General features: G+C 37.9%; 1 protein-coding gene across 4 annotated transcripts in view; it reads right to left on the bottom strand.

The window, feature by feature from the left end:
- Positions 1–22085, bottom strand: part of LOC122817233 (collagen alpha-1(XIV) chain-like) — a 950064-nt gene that overhangs the window by 252041 nt on the left and 675938 nt on the right. For all 4 annotated transcript variants that reach the window (XM_044090454.1, XM_044090451.1, XM_044090453.1 and 1 more), the window contains exons 25-27: positions 14836–14974; positions 8023–8165; positions 7816–7925 (exon numbers count right to left, since the gene is read on the bottom strand). In XM_044090454.1, coding sequence (XP_043946389.1) covers positions 7816–7925; positions 8023–8165; positions 14836–14974 — 392 coding nt within the window. The remainder of the gene's footprint in view (positions 1–7815; positions 7926–8022; positions 8166–14835; positions 14975–22085) is intronic.

The raw sequence follows: 22085 nt of genomic DNA, 5'->3' as shown, positions 1-22085 counted from the left end.
AGATTATAACAGCTAGATGTACCTTACTTTTCCACATGGATAGCAATAACACGCAGACCTCTAACTTCAGCAAGTAGACATAAAAGACCACAATATGCTGCACTATGAGGTTTTAACGTATAAGACACTGCCTGAATTACATTGGTTCACATTGGTGGGTGCTATGCACTAACAATACCAGTGCTGACAGTGGCTGGGAAAATGTAGTAATTCTGTTGAGGAATTTCCCTGATGATGTCTATCATATGGATAGCCTGCAGTTGTTATACTTTCTGCATGCTGTACTAGTCTGTACTATTATTCACTGGCCTCCTTAACCATGTTTTTGAATGACAATACCATGTTATATGCATGAATTTAAAAAGTATTTCAGGCTTCCGTACCTGAATGGCCTCATTATCATCTATTTATATGGTCATTTACATGGTCTACATATCTCCGGGTTGATGCCATGTCACATAAGAGTGTCAGGTTTCTATCAATAGCCACAAGCCTGCTCAATGCTACAAACTACAAGGACGGCCTTAGCATACTGCATAACTATCGACGATTCCCAGTCTATGTGTCAGGCTTAATTTATTGCTTGTTCTCATTAAAAGCACAGCCCAGACTGGCTGATATGAAGGTGATGCGGGTAGTCAGATGTAGAGCCCACTGGCTCTGTGGACCTCCATGTAGACCAAGACTGAAAGTACAGTTGTGTAAGTAAACTTACCGTAACAGTGCATGTTGTAACAGATCACTGTTACAGTAGCCTAAGCTAGTTGGGTTATATCATGTTAAGGATATGACCACCACCCAACTTTTAAAGCTTGAGGCCACCTTCCACTTACCCTAAATGCTGTGCGAAGTGATGAGAGCCTTAGAAAATCAGGGGCAGTAAAACCATCAGAGTTTTCTTGTCTGAAGACGAAAGGATAGAGCCCTGAAAGGAAAAATGCTAGGAAGTGTAAAATCATATATATGTATACACACATAAACACACACACACACAAATATATATATATGGGTTCACTACATATGACCAAAAGTTCATATGACCGAAGCCCATTTGACTGAGACCAAATAACTGAAAGTTCATTTGATCGAAAACCCATATGACCGAAAACTCATTTGACCGAAAAACAGCACTGGCAGGTATATGCCCTGTTCCCCACTGTAGTGCGAACCTGGAGAGAGAATATAAAGTTAGGGGGTGTGGGGGGTGTAGCCCCCCACATTTTTCAACCAGTTGTTACTGATGTATGTTTTAATGCATTTTATTGGATACACATGTGTATAATAGTGCATAAAATACACCCCCCTAACAATATATTCTAACTCCAGGGTTACTTTCACAGAAAAAAAAAACATTTGATCAGCCTTCCTGAAGGATTTACTTCTGTCTAAGTATTATCCAAGCTGCTGGTGGACCTCCAGAGTATATAATATTTTTTTTCAGAACCTAAATAGGATTACATTAATGGATTAGCTCAAGATAAACTCTAAAATCAGGTTAGGCATAAAAGAAGGATTTGTTCTCAAAGAAATCCTGTCATTGTGGAAAATCAGGTAGAGGGAATCCACCTTAAGAGCTTGTAAGTTAGATATACTTCTTGTAGAAGTCAGAGAAATGAGAAATGTAATGCAGTCTTTCATGTTAAGAACCTTAATTTAACCTGATAAACTGGTTCAAACTGAAGAAGTGCCTTTTGAGCACAAAGTATCACAAGGAGGAGCCACCTGTTTTCTAAGCAGACCAGTAGGAAAGAAATGCTTTCAAACATGACTCGACTTGAGGACAGGAAGAAAAGAGGAATCTATGGGAAGGCAAGCAGAAATGGCCACAGAAATACTCTAGAACCAAAGACATCAAGCCTTGAAAGAGTCCTGGTTCTTAGTCTGGCACCACTTACTTGGACATGATTTCCTACTAGCAGGATTTTAGCCTCCTTTAGCACCTTCTGCACATTCTCATAAAAAGGTGCCTAAAAGGTAACACAATTCCGTTATCCAGGCACTCATTTGAACTGACTTCAAGTTGTGTTGTATTACACAATGATAAGTAATCTAGCCTGTAGACATGTGTGTGATAAGTGCACTGGCCATTAAAAAAATGGGGAACCACTACTGTCTGGCCCAAAAGTGATTCAAAATAATTCTCTTGGTGGGAGTCCATCTGGATCACTGAAAGAACCTTGCAAGAATTTCTTTAACTGTCTGTTTTGAAAGGAAGCAAACAGATCTATTTGAGGTGCTTCCCACAGTTGGCTTTATTCCTGGAAGACGTCCAGGTGCATTTTCCATTTGTGAGATTCTGCCCTTGTCCTACTCAGCTTGTCTGGTATAACGTTCTGCTCTGACAGATGTAAGAAGCCTGAAGAGAGAAAGTGAGCTGAATTGCTCCCTTCCATAACGCCACAGCAAGTCTGCAAAGAAGATAAGATCTGATACTCCCTCACTTGTTTGTTTATAAACCACATCACTGTGGTGTTGTTTGTAATAACTTGCAGAGGTCCCAGGGAGTAGAAACAGTTTTAGGCCTTCAGTGCACTGACTGCTGCCAACATCTGTTTGATACTTATGTGCTTTAGTCTATCCTGTTTGTTCCACAGACTTTCACCCCATTACATACAGCCCATGAAGCAAAGTATGAGGCATCATTTGTGACAGACTGAGAGGGGTAGGAAGGAAAAAAGAGGGACCAGAACAGCTGATTCACTCACTGCAGTAACACCCTTCTTAAAATCCAAGCACTGGGATCTGAAAAAATAAAAGCTACTAATGATGAAACCAGGCTGGTTAGTGATAACATTAAATTTTCCTCATTTGAAGTCTGGCCAAGGGAATTACAGTAATCACAGAAGCCATGAAACCCAGAATCCTGGGAAAGCCCCTGGAGGATGTCACTAACTGATTAAAAAAGATCAGGAAGTTTTCTCTGTATAGTTCTAAACTGCCCCGAGAAAGAAAAGCCTCTCCTATGGAAGTCCCCAGAAGACATTCCAGAAAAACTATTCTGTGACATGGGCAGAGGCAAGATTTCTGTGGGTTCAGCTGAAACTCCAGACTGAGAAGTATCTTTTTGACAAATCCCAGAGAATTATAGCAAATGGAAAAAACAGTTTGCAAATATAAGACTATCATCTAACAGGAAGATTTGTATTTACTGAAGTTTGCAGTAAGCAATTACTGGAGCCAGACACTATAAATGCTCTCGCTGCAGTTGATAGCCCAAAGAGTAAGTCAGAGAACTGATAATGTAAGCCAGATATTTAGAATTTAGAAAAAAGATCTGAATTCCTTGCCAGTAGGAATGTGATGGTACACATCTTTTAAGTCTAAAGTTACCATGAAACTGAGTAGGTAATAAAATGCAATAAGGTTTGGATGGATAACATTAAGAGCTTTGGGATCTTGATGCAGTGATTGAGAAAGGAAAAGTCTAGAACTGGTCTTCCAATGCCCTCTTTCTTTAATACCAGAAAGATCCTTGAATAAAAACCTCTGCTTATCGGATCCGAGTTTAATAATGCTATGATCCCCTGAGACAATATGTGATCTAAAACTGGAGGAAACAGGAAAGTTTAGTTAACAGGATGAGAAGGAATTTCCTGAAGGCAGGGACTTTCAATGCCATCTGCACCCCTCTTGCACGATTCACAGAACCCAACTGTCTAAAATAAACTGATGCCACTGGGAAAGATGAAGTCCTAGACAAAGAAAGAGAGTGCCAGGGTGGGAGGGTGACCTGAAGAGGTAAGTATTCATTCTGTCATTTTGGAATGTCCTTCATTCTGAGAGGCATTACTTCTCCTTTCAGAGCATTCTTACCATTGCTTTTTAGCATTATGTTTATTGGCACATTGCGTTTTAAATTGCTTTTTGAAAAGGGTCTTGAGTTAGAAGTTTTTATCGAACTTGTAGGGTTGTAAAATTTGGATCACTGCTTGAATCAATTACAGTCTTTTATCAGCATTTTAAGGACCTTGCAGCACAAAGGCCACAAAGAACATCTTTGTCTATAGGGGGAACTTAAAACTGTGATTTACCATCATCATGTAAGTTTTGAGAATGTAACAAAGCAAATCCACTCGTAACTTCTCCGTAGCAGCTTTAGAGATAGCATCAGCAGACTCATAGGAGCACCTTAAGGAGTAAATGGTTACACAAGAAACAGAAACAACTAAGGAATTCAAATAATTGTTAATAGTTAACATCTGAAGGGGGAAGTTTCAGTTAACATGCCAGTTGTCTCAAAAGAAGACAGTAAAAATTTAAATATGGGAGCCTGGAAATTCAAAATTAAAGTAGCAGAGGAATAAACACTCCAAAATGATCAAAAACTTCCTCATTGTTAGCATTTAGTATCCATTTTGCAGCAGAAGTTTTAGATCCCTAAATGGCTGTCACAATGAATCTTGACACCATGTACTATGTTCAAATGGAGGAAAGGTTGGCTCCATGATGAAAGTATGCATCTTTTTGACTGGCACCCTTAAGTCCAATCAGAAAAGATCATAATTAATGAAAATTATCCACCTTCTAAAGGAAAAATGTCTGTAAAATCATGGGGGTCCAGCTCTATTTCACTTCCAATGTCGCAGAATGCTCACAATCCTGCTACTGACACATACCACGGTTGTGATTGTTGCATCAGTTCTCAAGACACTGAACTTGTGATGTTAAAATGCAAAAAATGGCATTCACACATAAGTGATTTCATACTGGTGATTACCATTGTGAAATGCAAGCTTTGCATCCTGAAGAGTTATGCCATAGTTACATTTTCACCACAGATGGAGGAGAGTTTAATTAGTTGACATACTGGTCAAGGTTATATTAGTTGATATGTGGTATTTCCCTAACAGACTGACAAAATAATTATATGTTTGCAAACTAATTAGACACTCAAAACAAGTCTGCTCCGTATATATTTTACAGAAGTAAAGTCTTCATCAATGCACAATATGTGATATAGGAACCCTCAAGTACAGAATGCTCTCACTCTTTTAGAGCGTGCATTTCTATACTAGTACATAGGTAATTTCTGCATTGTTTCTGTAGGTGAAGACCCCTTTGCTATCTGAAGCTGTACATTGCCTGGTGTTTGTGTATGTGTGTGTGTGTGTGTGTGTGTGTGTGTGTGTGTGTGTGTGTGTGTGTGTGTGTGTGTGTGTGTGTGTGTGTGTGTGTGTGTGTGTGTGTGTGTGTGTGTGTGTGTGTGTGTGTGTGTGTGTGTGTGTGTGTGTGTGTGTGTGTGTAGACAGATAGATAATACATATACCACACACACACACTAAGATATATATATATATATATATATATATATATATATATATATATATACTCTTTAAATTCTCACGTTGAATTATACGTAAGGTATATGGTGTCCTTTACAGGTGTTTTTCCTCAGATATGTCTTATAAAATGATAGCCAAGTTTAAGTACTATTCATTGCATACTGTTAGAAGAAATTTGCAATTGCCCTCGTTAGACAGCCTTTTCAAATGTATAAGTGTGACCAAAAAGAAGGTTACTCTAGATCTGAATTTCAAATAATTTATTCTTGGTTGCTGGTTTATGCCTTCACTGAATAGACATGATAGATGATATGCTTTATGACATTTTGTTTGTTAGTTGGATGACTTAGTGATGTCAATAGCACTGAAGAGAATGTGAGACTTTTGCAAGTAGTTCATTGTTTTCACAGGGTTTGGAATTGTTCCAGGAGACTACATTGTTTATCATTTTCAGAACTTCAAAATTACATTGCAAGTAATTGAGTTTTCTGATATTTATAATGGATTAAATTAAACTAAAGAATTAACAATGGACATTTTATTGGTTCCTGTCCAGTTTGGAAAGCCACACATCCGCTCCCCATATTAAGAAATGTGTGGACACACTCCTTTCTGTGTGGATCTTAGACTGCTTTGATGGCTTGTGTCCTTAGCAAATTGTATGGAGATATACTATGGGTGACCCAGTTGCAAAATTTTTTGAAGGGTGTAACTAAGTGATTATAGATATCTGACAGTGAAGAATGAAGTTCTGAAAATTAGAGTTGATTGTGACCTCTGAGATGACCAGTTACTTGAATATCTATTGGATTTGTGTATACTTATCTAATATTAGTAAGTGAATTTTAACCTTTGTCTACTTTTTTACTAAACAGGATAACTATTTGTTAAGAGTAAAATGATTATTTCTGAAAATTTTTGGATGCAGTTGCATAAAACATTGTTGCAACCCTTTTAAAATCTGATATATTTTGCAAGAATGCAAAACCGCTGAATTCATTCATTTTATACTTTATAAACAGATGGGAGCTGACCCAACATGAAGCTGGTAAAGGTGCTATCTTGAAATAACAGTACAGGGAGAGTTGTCTCATGAAAGTTGTGGTTTGGATGCACCAATTTGTGATAGTGTGTGATCTAATACTGAAGTATGGTATACGTCTTCCTAAAGATGTTTAAATTAGTGGTCACATGACCCAAAGTGATTTGAAATGTATATAATTCAAAGCTCTGACTTCTTGCATGATAAATGGAATATGCCACTTGTAATATTTTTCTGAAAATTCAGTGACAACAAAGGGACTGTGAAAGATGATAGTATGCAAAGTTAGTGTTTGACTGCATAATTGTTATGTGCCCCAGAAGAAAGGAAGAATTACTTGTTTCATGTTTTAGGTTAATATTGTACTGGTACGACATGTTCATATACCAATTATAATTTTATTTTCCATATATCTGTGTTTGCTGCTGTTTGAAAATGGATACACTCGTATAAACATGACTGTAAATGCTTTTTGTTTCTTTTTAAAAATGTTAATAAAGGTGATTAAAAACAGCTAGTAGGCCATTTGCTTGACATCAAATGCTACGAAAGTTGATTTTTTTTTTTGTAAATAGTACAACCCTATGACTTTGCAAGGTTTTTTATTTTGGCAAGCAGTTATGCTACAGAAGTTAACTTGCATTCTCTTACCCAACATTAATTCTGGATATTTCCTGATTAAATGCTCAGCACAGTGACACAGCAGCTAGTGTTGCTGCTTCACAGTACTTGGCTCACCAGTTCAGTTTTCCACTTACAAGGTTTCTGTGTTGACTTTACACATCTTTCCTGTATCTATTTGTTTTAGTCAAGGTTTTTTAAGTGTTTATGTGTGTGTGTGTGTGTGTGTGTGTGTGTGTGTGTGTGTGTGTATGCGTGTGTGTGCACATATGTGCATGCATGCACATGATACGTATGCATTTGCATGTGTATGTATGTGTGTATATGCATGTTTATGTGTATGTATGCACATGCATGTACTTCTGTACATGAGCATGTGTTGTGTGTGTGCATGTGCATGCAGGTGCATGTATGTATGTGCATGTGCACATTTGTGTATGTAGTTTACATACATGTATGTGTGTATGGGTGTGCAAGTATGTGTATGTGTGTGCATGTCTATTGGCATGTTTGTGTGTGTGTTTGTGCATGTGTATGTGTGTATCTGGTAAATCTAGTGGCAAGCTATCATCTTTGAGAATACTAGTTGCAAGCTTTATACCCACTATTTGGTGAGATAGGCTTCAGTTACTGAATAGGATAAAATAGGTACTGGGATAAGAATTAAATTATTTAATATGACACTGTAAATACATATAACATGTCAATTACCCACATTTACAGTACTGCAATCTGTAAGATTTATCCCAAGCAGAAACAAAGGAAGTTGCAGAGAAATTATACAATCATCTACAGCATTGCACAGAAGCAAAATATATAGGTAAGCCTTCAGTTGGAATAAGAACAACAAGAAATCTAGGTGAGTCAAACCTTATGGAAGCTCCCGTAGAAAAGTTTCTTCACGTCTGGTTGGTCAAAGATAATTTCTTGCTTTTTGGCCATATGGTCATAATTAAAATATTCCAATGATTTTTGTCTGCCTAGTATGTGAAGAAAGAAAGCATTAGAACAGGACAATTTACATAAAATGGGCCAGAATTAAATTACTGAAACAGCATATCAATTCTAAATTCTTGCCATCCAAAATAATTGCTAGAAGGGGCTGGAAATCCTCATCAGTGACCTGCCAAAGAGCAAACGTTTCCTTAGGAGTATCTGGGAGTAGTCTGAAGAGAATGCTAATTGTGTGTTCAGTGGGAATCCCTGCATGATGGATATCACTGCCCAAAAAAAAGGAAAGAAAAGTTTATCAATCTAATTCAAACAATACCTATATACTACATTAAACTCAGACAAATATTTTATGAAAAAGGTCACCTAAACAAGATATCATCTCATCAAATTATAGGGATTGCAAAATGTAATATGACTTAAAGCACAGGTGGTGAGAAATTTCTCAACATATTAAAAATTATACAGGAATTAGTAGCTACTCCTTATGGAGGTTATATTGTGCATCGCAGAGGCCAGGAACGAAGCCATAGGAATTTTGAGAGCAGCTTCTGCTGCTGTCAAATGGTGCCTCTGTTTATATGCAAGAATTCCACATGGCTCAATCATTTAGGTCTAAGGTATTGTAGAGGTGATATCTGTAGCTGTATTCTTAAACACTGTAGCTAATTGCCCAGATAACATTAGGCTTTGTGGGGGAACAATTCAGGTAATGGCTGCTGCTAGGTGCTTGACAACATAATGCTAATGCAATACTAGAAGTAAAGTTCATAAAACATGATAAAAATGTATTTAAACTAGTTTCCCTCTTTTTTGTGGATGCGTTGATTTCACGATCACAAAGGATACCATACAGCTGTTATCACCTCACTAGATCTAAGAGTTTCCAGTGATGCAGTAGTGAAAACTAACTAACTTTACTAATAAGGATCCCATGCTAACAATTTGTTCTGTTGTTCCGGATGTCTGGCATGAAATTTATGTTTCACTAACAAAACAGGAGCTTTTGTGTCAAGATATTAGAAAAACCCAGATGTCCTCATCCAGTCACTTTGTTCACTGTTTATGACTATAAAGGTTGCCCCGACATCACATGATACTTCTTGCTAATGGAAAAGAGACCATTGTCTAACAGACATAATCATATGCTTCAATACCATGCCAAAGAGCGAAGCAACATATATCACTTCTATGCATCTTCCACACAATTAAATTAGCAGTTCAAATAATGACAGAGAGCAGGAAAAACAGGCTAACACTCCACTATCAAGTTCACCCTTAACCCATTCCTTCAGCTGCATGGGATTTCACTGACAGCTCCTGGTGATGAACCCATGTTGGTAGATTTCATGAAGATTGTTATACTCCATTACTTTTCTGGCCACTGTTGTTAACACGCCTGTAGTCCCCCACATTATTTCCTGCTTCTCCCCAGTACAGTGTAGCACAATTGCTCCATCTCATCCAGTGGCACCTTAACAACAGCCAGTGATTTGCTGAGCATCTCTGTCAGGGGGGCTTTCCACACACCGATCCGATTTCTAAGGACTCCACAAGGCAGGTCATCTGGTCTTTTAGCTTAAGTGTCCCTAAGGGTTGCCATTCCCTTCTAATCCCCCATCTATTTTATCCTGATGTCTCTCTTTTTCACTTCATGTCCTACCTCCCTACCGCCGTGGCACCCTCTCGTGATGACTGATGCCAAGAGCTTGTTTAGTACATCTGCTTTTTTAACAGTCTTTTATTATTTTTCTTTGCTTCGTCTAGTCAGTTATTCCCCTCTAGTCCTTCTTTCTGCTCCGAGGAGAACAAATACTTACCTTCTTGCTCTCTGCTAACTCCCTTTCAGCCTTAGAATTTGCTACCCTTAGCATCATATTTACCATTTGCCTCCTCTACAACTGATACAACTGGCCACCTCTTTCTACCTCTTTTGGGGCCTGTCTTTCACTGTAATTGCTGGTCTCATGTCGCTGTGCAGCCAAAATGGCTTGTTTCTCCTTCTTCTTCTGCCTCTTCCTCACATCACTGCCTGTTGTCATGACTACTCCATCCTTAGTCCATTCCCATAGTCTGATGGCATGCTTGAATTCCTTCCAGTCTCTTAACTCATCCTGAACCATCTACCCCAGCATATCATAAACTAGTCTTCTGGAATGCCACACCTCTGTCTTTGCGTTTTTGTTGTTACCATTAATTCTGCTCTACATTACACAGTGGCTTTATCCCTATGGTCTTATGGTACCTAAACATGGACACCCTGCAATGGTTAGGATCACATCCATAGCTCTGTCTTTCCTGGTGCAGTGCTGCCCCACATAAAGGCCTTCATGGTCCAGGACCACAATCAATTCCTGTTCCACCACTTTTTTGAGATTGAAATCATCCTTTCTGCTCCTGACATATTCAGACCCCCAATGAGCACTAACCCTTCCTTCTACTCCAGTCCTTTATTCTCATCTCCTGTTTGTCATCCTCCTCTTTTATTTTGTATGAGAGATGATACACTGATTCAGTCCATCACCTCTACCCCCTTCCTCTGCCTTAACTGTCAAGGCATTTTACCTTGTTTCTACCCTGGCTGCACCCTTGTCCCACTCTTTGCAGTCTGTAACCTCATGCTGATACCTTCCTACCCCATCTCTACTCTTCTCTTTCATTCCTGTAGAAACACACAGGCACCTCCATGATGCACCCATTTTGTCATTGGTGTCTGTTTCTGCAATACCAGCAGTACCCACCATTCCCTTCTGTATCACTGCTTACAGGTCTGCAGTCTTCCTACCTAGACTTCTTGCATTATGAAGTAAAACTATCCAGCTGAGATCTGAGTCATCTTTGCTTAATCCTCAGATATGTTCTGTATCTCTTTTTAACCACCTTCTATTGCCTAAATACCAAACCACCTATTCTGCTACAGTCACCCTTCCACTTCACTTCCATCTTAGTTTAAAGTTACAATCATTGAAATGTACATTTCCAAACTTCTACTAAGCACAGTTCTCCCACAAAAAACGATGATCTGTCCGAGGTCCTTATACAAATCTTAAGCTTTTGCACCTTGTCCACTGGTACAGCCAGTTATTATAAGCCATAATCTCCTCTCTCCTCTATGTCGGCTACTGATACAGTCAGTATATCTCAAAATTCTACCACCAACTCCTCCCCAGAAATCTCTCCATTACCTCCCAGGCCTTGTTTGCTATCATCTCAGCTGTCTACTCAGACAGGTAGCTGGTGCCTTCATACATGCCCATCCCTCTGCTTAGCAATCACTGTGGTCACTTCCCCCAGTATTTTTCTCACAGTAAGCCTTAAGAACAGTTTCACTGAATCTGGTCTCCCCCTTTTTTCCATGCCGAGTCCTGAAATATCCTTTGTGACTGAGTCTCAAATCAACAAACCCCTTTTCTCGTTTCCTACCCTGGCTCTCTTTTTCCTATGCTTCTTGCTTCTATGTCATTGCTCCTCTTATCTATAATACTTACACCTCCACTTCCACCATTCTGCCATTATAACTTTCTGTTTTAGTTGCCCTTCTCCTCTTCGTGTATGTACGCCCTTTCTCATTCTAACTACAAAACCACTCCTATGTATTTTTATCTTTTGCTTCCTGCCACTCCCATCTGCCTGAATGTTTCCCTGCCCATTTCACCCTTTCTCCCCTTTCAGGTATTATTCTCTCTCTTGCTCTCACTTTTTTTTTTAAATATATTTATATATCTTATCAGTTTTGCCATTCCCCAAAGAGATTTTTTGTCAAATTTTCCTGCACCTCTTGTCTTACCAATATGCATTGATGAATGCAGACGTAAACAACATCATACAACTCATTGCTAGTATCTCATGCACAGTGTATTTATTTGAGTCATTGAGGATAACATTGCAGTCTGTTTCCATACGGATGTAATTCTACACATGATAGCTGTGGTTTCTTAAAAGTCTGACAAGATGATTTATTTATGATGGAGTCTGATTTTACTCTAAGGTTAAAAATGAAGTTATCACAATCTCTGCTAACCAGGGAGAGCTCAAGCTTGGATGTGAGCAGAAAAATCTTAGGTTTGTCAGAATACTTAGATACTGCCAGTTGCATGAATTGTTAACTTTAGTTTTCCAGATTATTTTTATTAACATAGTTAATATCTCAGTATATTTGTCAGATGTTGAGACATTTATCTAATCAGTGTGCACATAGTATCGTTTTCAGTTCTATCAATGGCCTGCCACTATTCGTCGCATACACTGGCACATACAGAATAGAGCCCTGACCAGCCACTCCCATTCATCAGAACTGATTCTTACACCAAAGGGAACACTGTATTTCATAATACTTTTATTTGTTGAACTGCATACATTACATTGCATATATTATATTGAAATAATCCCTGCTGCTAATATAATTGGCATTTATATAGTTGTACTGTTGGTTGAATAACCCAGTTCCCATGTTTTCTGTTTGTTCCTTCCGAATTCATAATCCGTGATTCACAAGTGAAATCCACACACATAACCAGCATTATGACAGAGGGATGAAGCCCTGGCTATGACCCAGATGACCCAGGTTTAATTTGCAGCTCAGGAGTTTGAGGTGCTGGTAAGGGGAGGGTGGGCATGCCTATCCTTAGGGAATGGCGTGCACTTGGATGCACACTGCAGCTGACCTCCATCAGAATCTGGACACATGCAGGAGGGACATTTTTTTCAGGAAGACAATACACTGGTTAATTCACTGCAGAGTTAGGACAATATGCCAGCATGTCCTTCCAAGACTCTGCAGATGTGCGGGAAATGAAAGCATAATAAAAAAAATCATCCATGGCAACAACATAATGCCACCGTGGGGTGCCTTCATCTCCTCAGTAGCCTCAAATGGGTCAAAGAAAGTCTGGGGAAGGCTTGTTAGCTTCTTTAGACCTAGCAAATGAGAAAGAGTTCTCAAAAATAGCCAATGGTCTCGTGCTCAAAAAAAAATGAAAAAAGAAAATTAAAATAAAGACACATATGAATGAATAAAATACTAGTGTATAAAATGGGTCTATATTAGTTCACCACAATCGCATTGCAGAGAACACCTAATCATCGACCCTCATAAAGTGAAATTCATTTCAGTGATTCGCTGAATTTACTGAGGGCAAGGAAATACTTGTCCTACAGCACAATGGACAAACAGCTAAGCAACTCAAACCCACCCTAACTATATACACCAACTCTGAGATTGCACTACAGTGGAGAAAAGGGCAAAGTTGTGCTGTAGGGCAAGTGCACTTCTTGTTTCTAGATTCTGAAAGTCAATATGAGAGTAGTTCTTCATGTGTAGTCAGTAATTATCTATATGCATGCCTTCTTTGTCCTCTTTTTAAAATAATGGAAATAACTACACCCCAGGTTTTTAATTCTATCAGCACTCAGAACTTACTATCCAGATCTCACCATGGATCTCATTCTGGTTATGAAACTGGCATTGCTTTCCTTGGCATAATGAAATACATATGCAATAAACTCATCTAATACCATTAACCACCAATCAACTCTACATACATTGTCTCTCTCTTTGGGTTATCAGATAATAATCCACATGGTTTGCTGCCTACCTTGAAGGTTTTAGAGAATCATGACTGTCCCCTATCTGCATCTCATTTTGGACAACCCACAGGTCTTTGTGCTTAGCTCACCTCTACTTGCTGTCTTTGTTAAGGGCATGTGGAAACACTGTAGCATTACCAGATAACCAATATGATAATAACCAACATACTTCAATTCAGCTTCTCCTAAGTAAACATAAATTTAACTCTTTTCAGGTCTAGGTGTCCATCTCTGGTATTTACCTGAACTGGTCTGATATCATTAAATGACCAGAATTTTAAGTCCTGCCATGTTGTGTTACATTCAAAATAAAGCACGACCACTGAAATTTGGAAGTAAAAAAAGCATTCCCTTTCCCTTGAGGTTAGGCAGCCTCAGAGTTAGTATATTTACCATTGCAGGGTTTTAGATTAAAACAGGCGCTTACTCCCCCCCCCCCCCAACAATAATTACTTTTGTTATTCTTTGTCAGTTTACCGGTTCTTGATTTTACTTACTCTGAACTGGATTGTGACATAGACAAGTTTAATTAATAGTCATGTATCTTACTTACGCTGCATGAAAACAAAAATGCATGCTATTTGGACATAAATCATCTTCTTTGTATCTAATCCAGCCTTACTTATTATCTGTAGGGATTACTTACCCCTTCAAGATGTGAAATCTGGGATCATCCTGGACTACGCAATCAATTCTATTTTAATCATTACAAAAATCAGTCACAGTTTAAAGGCTTGGCATGCTTTATGGGTCCAGGCTTTTGTGAATAACTGAGTTAGAAGAGTTACACATTATACTTTCTTGTTTTTCAGCCTCCAGACATGTACTTGCAATGTACTAACTAAAGTTTGAGCTAGTGTATAAGAGGAATGCAGACTTTCCTTGTAGTGTACCTTCCTGTTCTCTCTCCAATGTACTTACCTGGCTAAAATTACCAAACTATCCTAGGCACTCACAACTAAGACTTTTCTACAATTTAGTATATTCATAGTTAAAAAACGATGGATTAAGTCCATGACAAATCAACATAATTATGAATCAGACTTGGTTAAGTACACACAAATGATTCTATAACATAACAGTAAGATAGCTACGAGTCAAAAAAGTTGCAAAATAAGTACAACAGAAAGGGAAATCAAACCCTGTCAAAAACACATAGATATGTTAATAACAACAGTATCAGTCAGAAGTAAAACTGAAATTCTACCTGAAAAGATGGTACAAAATGTTAAGTTATGAAATTTAAATCCATAAGTAGCTGACAGGAAAGACATGCCCAAATAAAACTACCCTGAAGTTTTTGTTTTCCTATTCACTTGGGGCAGGATATTAAGGATGTTTATGTTTTCCTACCTTGTCTTGCGTGTCAGGTGGCTGTCCTTAAAGATGTTGTAAGTACTAGTCCCACTAAAGATGAAAGGCTCCATGGAAACACCTTCAATTGAGGAATACTCCTTCTCCACCAATCCAAATGCCTCCATCATGTTGTAACCTAAAGGAAAACATAGACTAAATGTTTGTTCATGCTCTCCTTCATTCTTTGTATATGTATGTATATCTATATATGGTTTACCTTCAAAATGTCGAATGCCATACTGTCTAATGTTCATTTGGTTGAAAAATAACATCTAAACCTAAAACACTGAATGATCAAAATGTCTAAAATCATTTAATTGAAAAAGCAATGAGATCACCTCTACTATTTTGCAGGCCTGCATCCCCCACACCCCCCTACTTAAATATACCAACTCCAATATCACACTAGAGTGCAGAAATGGGCAAATTCAATAATTTCGACATTGTGAGTTTAGACTAATTTTATTTCAACATTTTGATCATTCAATATAGTGCATTCAACCAATTCATTTTCACCCATTTAGCATTCAACATTGTGAAGGTAAACCTCTCTCTCTCTCTCTGTATATATATATATATATATATATATATATATATATATATATATATATATATATATATATATATATATATATATATATATATATATATATATATATATATATATATATATATATGGGTCTACCTGAAAACACCGACATGCAAAAACACCGACAACGAGATAACCGACACCACAAAACCAAAAGTTCAAAAACACGAAACTTAACATGCCAAACAAACCACAATCCCGACAATCAACAAAACAAAACAAATACCTTTTCCATAAAACACACACACACAACCCAAGCACACCAAAAACCTTACAAACCTATACTAAACCTTACATACACAACTATCTATGCACTAACCTTAACCCAAACCCTAACCCTAAGGTCCGTCACTATCGCACACTCACCTAACCCGTGCCCTAACCCTAACTCACTTAACCCGCCCCTAAACTTAAAGTCTGTCACTATCGCACACTTACCTTACCCGCACCCCGACCCTAACGTCCATCACTATCACACACTTAACTTAACATGTCAGTGTTCTCAGCGTCGGATTTTCAATCATCGGTCATCTCCATTGTCGCTCTTCCGGTGTCGGTTATCTCATTGTCTGCATTGTCAGCGTTCAGTGTTTTCAGGCAGACCCATAGATATATATATATATATATATATATATGTATATGTATATATATATATATATATATATGCACACACACACACACACACACACACACACACACACATATATATATATATATATATATAAATATATATATATATATTTTTTTTTTCTTTTTACAGAAAAACTGGAATGAGAAGGTACATTATATAGACACATAAAGACGGGAACATTTTTTTCACATTTTGTTATGGGTGATTTCTAATATAATTGCCTTAAAGGACCCCCCCATTGACATGACATTCGATGGAATTTGCCAATATCCTTTGAAAATATTACCTTTTCTTCCTTTGTTGCTATTTTCTTTTCCTGTAATCTGAGCTAAAGGATTTCATGTATAACCATTTTTAATAAAGCTTTTTCTTAGAATCCTCTGCCCAATGGTGCATCTTGTGATGGTAGTGAGATCGTAGACTTATGAGTTATAAGCATGATGACTAACCACTGCATTTCACGGACCTTAATTGGTAATATATTTCTTTTGGAAGAATGATTTTATCCTTAAGACAGATAGTGCATAATATGAGGTCGGATGGACTAAAATGGTAATCTATAACTTCTTTATATGTCTGTTCAATTCACAGCTTTTATAAAACCAACTAAATCCCTGTGTAGAATTTAAGCTTGACAAAAGGTTAAAGCTGTACTAACAAAATACTAGAATATCCTTCTCACTGTAAAGCAACCACATGAGCAGCTGCAGTCTACTTCACTTTGTCAAAAAACCTATTTGTCAAATAACTTTTTGTCAACGCTATTTGTCAAAGCCTTAATCCATCAATCGTTCATTTAAGCAAATTTTTCTCCAAGGGGAAAAAATATTTGGCCATCATTGTGACTTTGGCCTTTTCCCCACTGTAGTGTGATCTTGGAGTTGGTATATTTAGCTAAGTGGGGTGTGGGGGGTGCAGCCCCCCACTTGGGTGGGTCTTAAATTTCATGACTTTTGTGATGCTCATTTGGTTGGCCAAGCATTTTATTCACTGGGAAAATTTTTGCTTAAATTAATGTTCAATGGATTAAGGCTTCAACGAATAGGGTTGACAAAAAGATATTTGAGAAATAGGTATTTCAACAAAGTGAACTAGACCCAAATTCTGCATAGGTTCATAGGTATGTACTAAGCTAAGGACCACTAGGGCCTTTTTAACCCTAGTCGTGCATCCCAAATTTCTAACAAGTTCTGGTACCCTTGATAAGTGTAAGCACGAGCTTGGGAAATGGAATATTTACAAGCAGGGGGCCTCTGCATCGACCTTGGGTCATGCTGCAGTCTTATTCTTTCATTTTATTTATTTATTTTACTTTATTTATTTATTTGTGTCTTGTAAGATGATATTTTGTATACTACATGTGATCTAAAGCAACTAGCAGACAGTGCCTGCCCCAGAACATACAACACCCACAGATAACAGTAGTGGTATCCTCTGATGTTTAGACAGGGATAAACCATTAAGTCACAGCTAGTTAAGCATCTCAGTATCAAACACATGTTAGGTTTTGATGTCTAGTAATAAATGGGGTTCTCTTCTACAAGCTGCCATGTCAATCCTCCAGTCATTAAACCACACCAGAGCCAGATATGGCACCAAATGACCTAGGCAGCGGCTAGGGCCCAGTGTTGGTTAGGTTAAGGTTCACAGGTAATTACTAGGCTAGCTGCGCATGTGGGCCATTTTAGGCAAAGCCAATTTCCTTTTTTGTGCTCAAAATAACCTCCCATTTTAATATAGATGGGCCTTATCCATCCCATGATCTATAATTATATATATATATATATATATATATATATATATTACCTCAATGATAATAACTGGGATATGAGAAATATACTTGTCCCTCCAAATCATTCTGTTGATGTTGCAGAAGAGGTTTAGATCCTCAGACCAAGTATTTCTGATGTCATTTGACTTGCTGACATGTAGTAGGTCCATCAGTAATGGGTGCCTTGCATGCCAGACACAGGTCACCACTTAGCAGTCTGTAGGATATAGAGTATAGTGATAAAGAGTACAGTGACAGGCTTTGAGTTGGTCCATGAAGAACATGCTTTTAAGCCTTCTGCCTTTTTAATAAGGTATCTCTCTGGGCATTCCAGTTGTTGCATGTGTCTGGACAGATATATGCCAAAAGTGGCATTATATTCAATGGCTGGCCTAATGAGAGCTGAGTAAAGGGGGACAATGACATCCCTGATATAGACACAATCCCTTTGTTTATAAACTGTGTGATATTGACGTATTTTCTTACAATGGACACCTTGACTCATAACATCCCTCAGCAGATCAATTTTGTTTTGGTCACTCCTTCATAGAGTTAAACAGAGAGTGGATATCACCTGTGTATAAACTAGTTTTACTGCATGTGCTATTTCTTAAGCTGCTATTATCTCTGGAGCCAATCAGTTAAACCAATATTTTGAAAAGTTGATGCTGTGTGGTGTGTGTGTGTGTGTGTGTGTGTGTGTGTGTGTGTGTGTGTGTGTGTGTGTGTGTGTGTGTGTGTGGGTGTGTGTGTGTGGGTGTGTGTGTTTGACACAGAGTTTGCATTTGTTCTATCCACTTGCTCACATTGTCCCCAGAAAATGACTCAAACATCTAAGTACATCCCAGAACAGGTAATACCAGGAATCAGAATTTCATAGTTCTTATTAGACTACAGTACTGAGATTCATGGTCAGAGGGCACTCACATTGTCAAGAATCAGACTGCCAAACATCCCTGAGAACTGGACATCCTCAAACCTAAGAAATTCCCAGAACAGGTTGAGTGTCATACTTATTATTATTCAGAAAATGCATATAACATTTTTTTCCCTGTCATATATTTGGGCTAAGCAGGAGCATTATCTTGTTAAGTGACTTACTCGAATAGACAAATCGGGGTAGAAAGAATGAAACTTTAATCCCTTGACAACAAGCAGCATCTCAGTAAGAGCTTACAGCCTTTATCCTCTGCACTAACTGCCAGACTATCATTAACAGCTTAGCTTGATCTTATGATAAAGAACTGAGGATTAAAATCACTTAAGTTTACAGTTAGTTAATAATGGTGGTCATTAAAGTTCATAGTTCTTCTTCAGAAAATGCATGCTGCTGAAAAGCTTGTTGTAACTTATCTGTGTCTGATCTTGCAGAACATCACTGATTTTGCCTCGTATGCCCTGTCCCCCATTAACTTATTTTTCTGATAAATCAGTGAGAATTACAGTCGGTCAATAATGCCAGTCATTACAGTTTCATAGATCTTATTGTTAAGAAAATGCTTGTCCATGAAGCACCAATTATTCTGTTAGTTTTTAAGTGCATTAGGATAGTCTGGCTCTTAAGGTTATGAGATGTTAACAAACTGCTTCCTGGTTTATGGTTTTTATCTGCTCTGTCATTGTTTGCCCAAATATATACATAACCAAACAAATAGGCAGCGCGAAGAACAGTCCAGAATAGTAATGCAAGTTTATTAATTTCCAAAAGGTAAGCGCTTTTGGCTGACACCAGCCTTCCTCAGACAGCCATTACAATATAAACAACTTGCTTTATAGAAAATCTTAAAAAAAAAAAAAAAAAAACACCAAACAGTAGCCGTACTTAACGTAAAAATATAAAAATAAAAAGACGGCAACGATCACCCAAAGGTACCAAAAAGAACTTCCTCAGTCTGAGGAAGTCACTATATGTGATGAAAGCGCTTACTGTTTAATGCTTTGTCATTAAAGTTCTTTTTGGTATCTTTGGGTGATCCTTGCCGTCTTTTTATTTTTATTTTTATAGTAAATCTTGCTTGCTAATATATGCTAAATATATACATGTCGCACCTGGAACAAAATTTTTGAGTTAGATTTTTGCCTGTTTGCCAAGATTTGTGACTATTTTTGCATCTTTTTTTTTGGACTGAATTTGGGCATGTTTGCCAAGACTAGCGACTCCCTTCTGATCTTGGGACTGTGTCACTATGTGAGACTGTTTGCTAAACTGCTTCCTAAAGTCCAGTGCTTTAATCATTCCACCTTCATTTGCTTACTGTGTGATGTGATTCTGAGCAAAACACTTAACCAGACAGTGTTCCGAGGTGACTCCTATAAAGAGGCATCATGACCAGTATGTTTAGCTGATCAATAAATAGGTACAACAAAATATTTAAAATCCACCACCCCCATTAGTTTTTGCTTTGTTCAGAATTTCTGAGTAAAGAAACTGGGAGACATTTTGATATGTCATTTGTAAAATTTCTGGCTTCCTTGCCAATGTTGGATATTGTGGTCACTAAATAATGACAGGCATGTGAGTTTCATATTTTGTATCCTTCAGACAACATTTGTTATTCTGACACCTTTCTAAGAATACAAGAGAAATTTAAACATGATCCAGATTTTAGGTCTTTGCGTCTGATTCTTGAGATAACGAGTTAAGAAGTGGAGAGGCAATGGGGAGCTGCAATGGGTTGCACTATATGGATCTGACAGCAGTGGTCTGAGATACAGTTCTGGGACATTATTTATGAATTTATTTATTCATTAGATCTGAAGCAGATAGAAGCAGATAAGCACAAATCACATTATCTCTTATCTATCTCACAAAGCCACTAATATATCTCTTCACATAGAGTTCAAAATATATTAATTCATAAGTATATTTTACTCTGACAAATCCACTAATATATCTGTAAATAAGTCAGTCCAGGAATCCCAAGTTCCCTCTCTCTGGAAAAAGTCACATTTTATCTCTCCGCACAAAGGAGGAAATTTAACAGACATCAATAACTTTAGATCTATAGCAATCTTATCTCCCCTCACCAAAATGCTTGAAAATATACTCAAAAACAATTGCTACAATATCTCCTTCATGAAGAACTCTTATTCCCTATGCAACACAACTTCCACCCTTCCCATAGTACTATCACTGGCCGTCTAACTTATATAGATACTCTCAATAAAGTTAGAGATAACGGCTTGTCTCTTCCGTATTTCTAGACTTGTCTAAAGCCTTCAACACAATTTGTCACAGCAAACGTCTACTTCAAATGTCCTCACTGGGTCTCTCTCAGCCCACCCTTCTGTGGTTCAAAAGCTACATGTCCAATAGGCATCCATCAGTAAAATGGCACTCAACACTCTACACTCTCTCCTTACCTCCCAGTCACTACTGGTGTACCACAAGGCTCTATCATTGGTCCCCTCCTCTTTAACATTTTCACCAACACCTTCTATAGATCCACAAAGCAGGCCACCCTAATACAATATGCAGATGATTCCACTATCATTTGTACATCTGACAACATGGTACACCTCCAAAGAATTACTCAGGAAGCTTTAACAGCCACTGAAACATGGTTTTGTAACTCACAACTCATGTTCAAATCAAAACAGACCAGTCTTCTACTTTTTCCCCCAACTCTCTCTCACATGAAAAAAAAAAAAAAACTTTAAAGTGCTTTATTTTGTTAATGCAACCATTGAAGTCACTTCTCATAGCAAACTATTAGGGGTGATAGTGGATGATAATCTTAAATTCACTCTGCATATACAAAACTGCATAAGTAAAACTCATCATAAACTTGGAATGGCAGAGCAAAAAATGTTCTCACCAATGCAACCAAAATTATACCACTACTTATCTCCTCCCCCCACTTCTTTATGGTACCCCCAACCTTACTAATCTCCGGGCTTCACAAAAATTAAAACTTGAACAATGCTATAACAAAGTTGATAAATTTCCAGCACATACCCCTTTCAGAACCCACTACTGTATAGCACTGAAAAGCCTGAATTGTTTGGAACTGCCACATCAACTAACATATACACAATTTCTTGCCACCTATAAAATTATCCAGCATCCATCTGCCTGTCTAGCACAAAAAAATGCTACACAGCAAAGTTCCCAGTCAGTCACTGCAATTCAGTGACCAAAAACTCCTGTCTGTCTACAAATCTAGTAAATCTGCTGGGTATTATCTGAACTCGTACAAGGTTGCTAAGGCCTGGAACTCCTTACCTGTATCCATTAGGTCTGTACCCTCCCTCCC

The sequence above is a fragment of the Protopterus annectens genome, chromosome 12.part0, assembly GCF_019279795.1.
Source record: "Protopterus annectens isolate FY-2018-M chromosome 12.part0, PAN1.0, whole genome shotgun sequence".
NCBI classification, from domain to species: domain Eukaryota; kingdom Metazoa; phylum Chordata; order Ceratodontiformes; family Protopteridae; genus Protopterus; species Protopterus annectens.
This window is presented reverse-complemented; position numbering and strand designations above follow the sequence as displayed.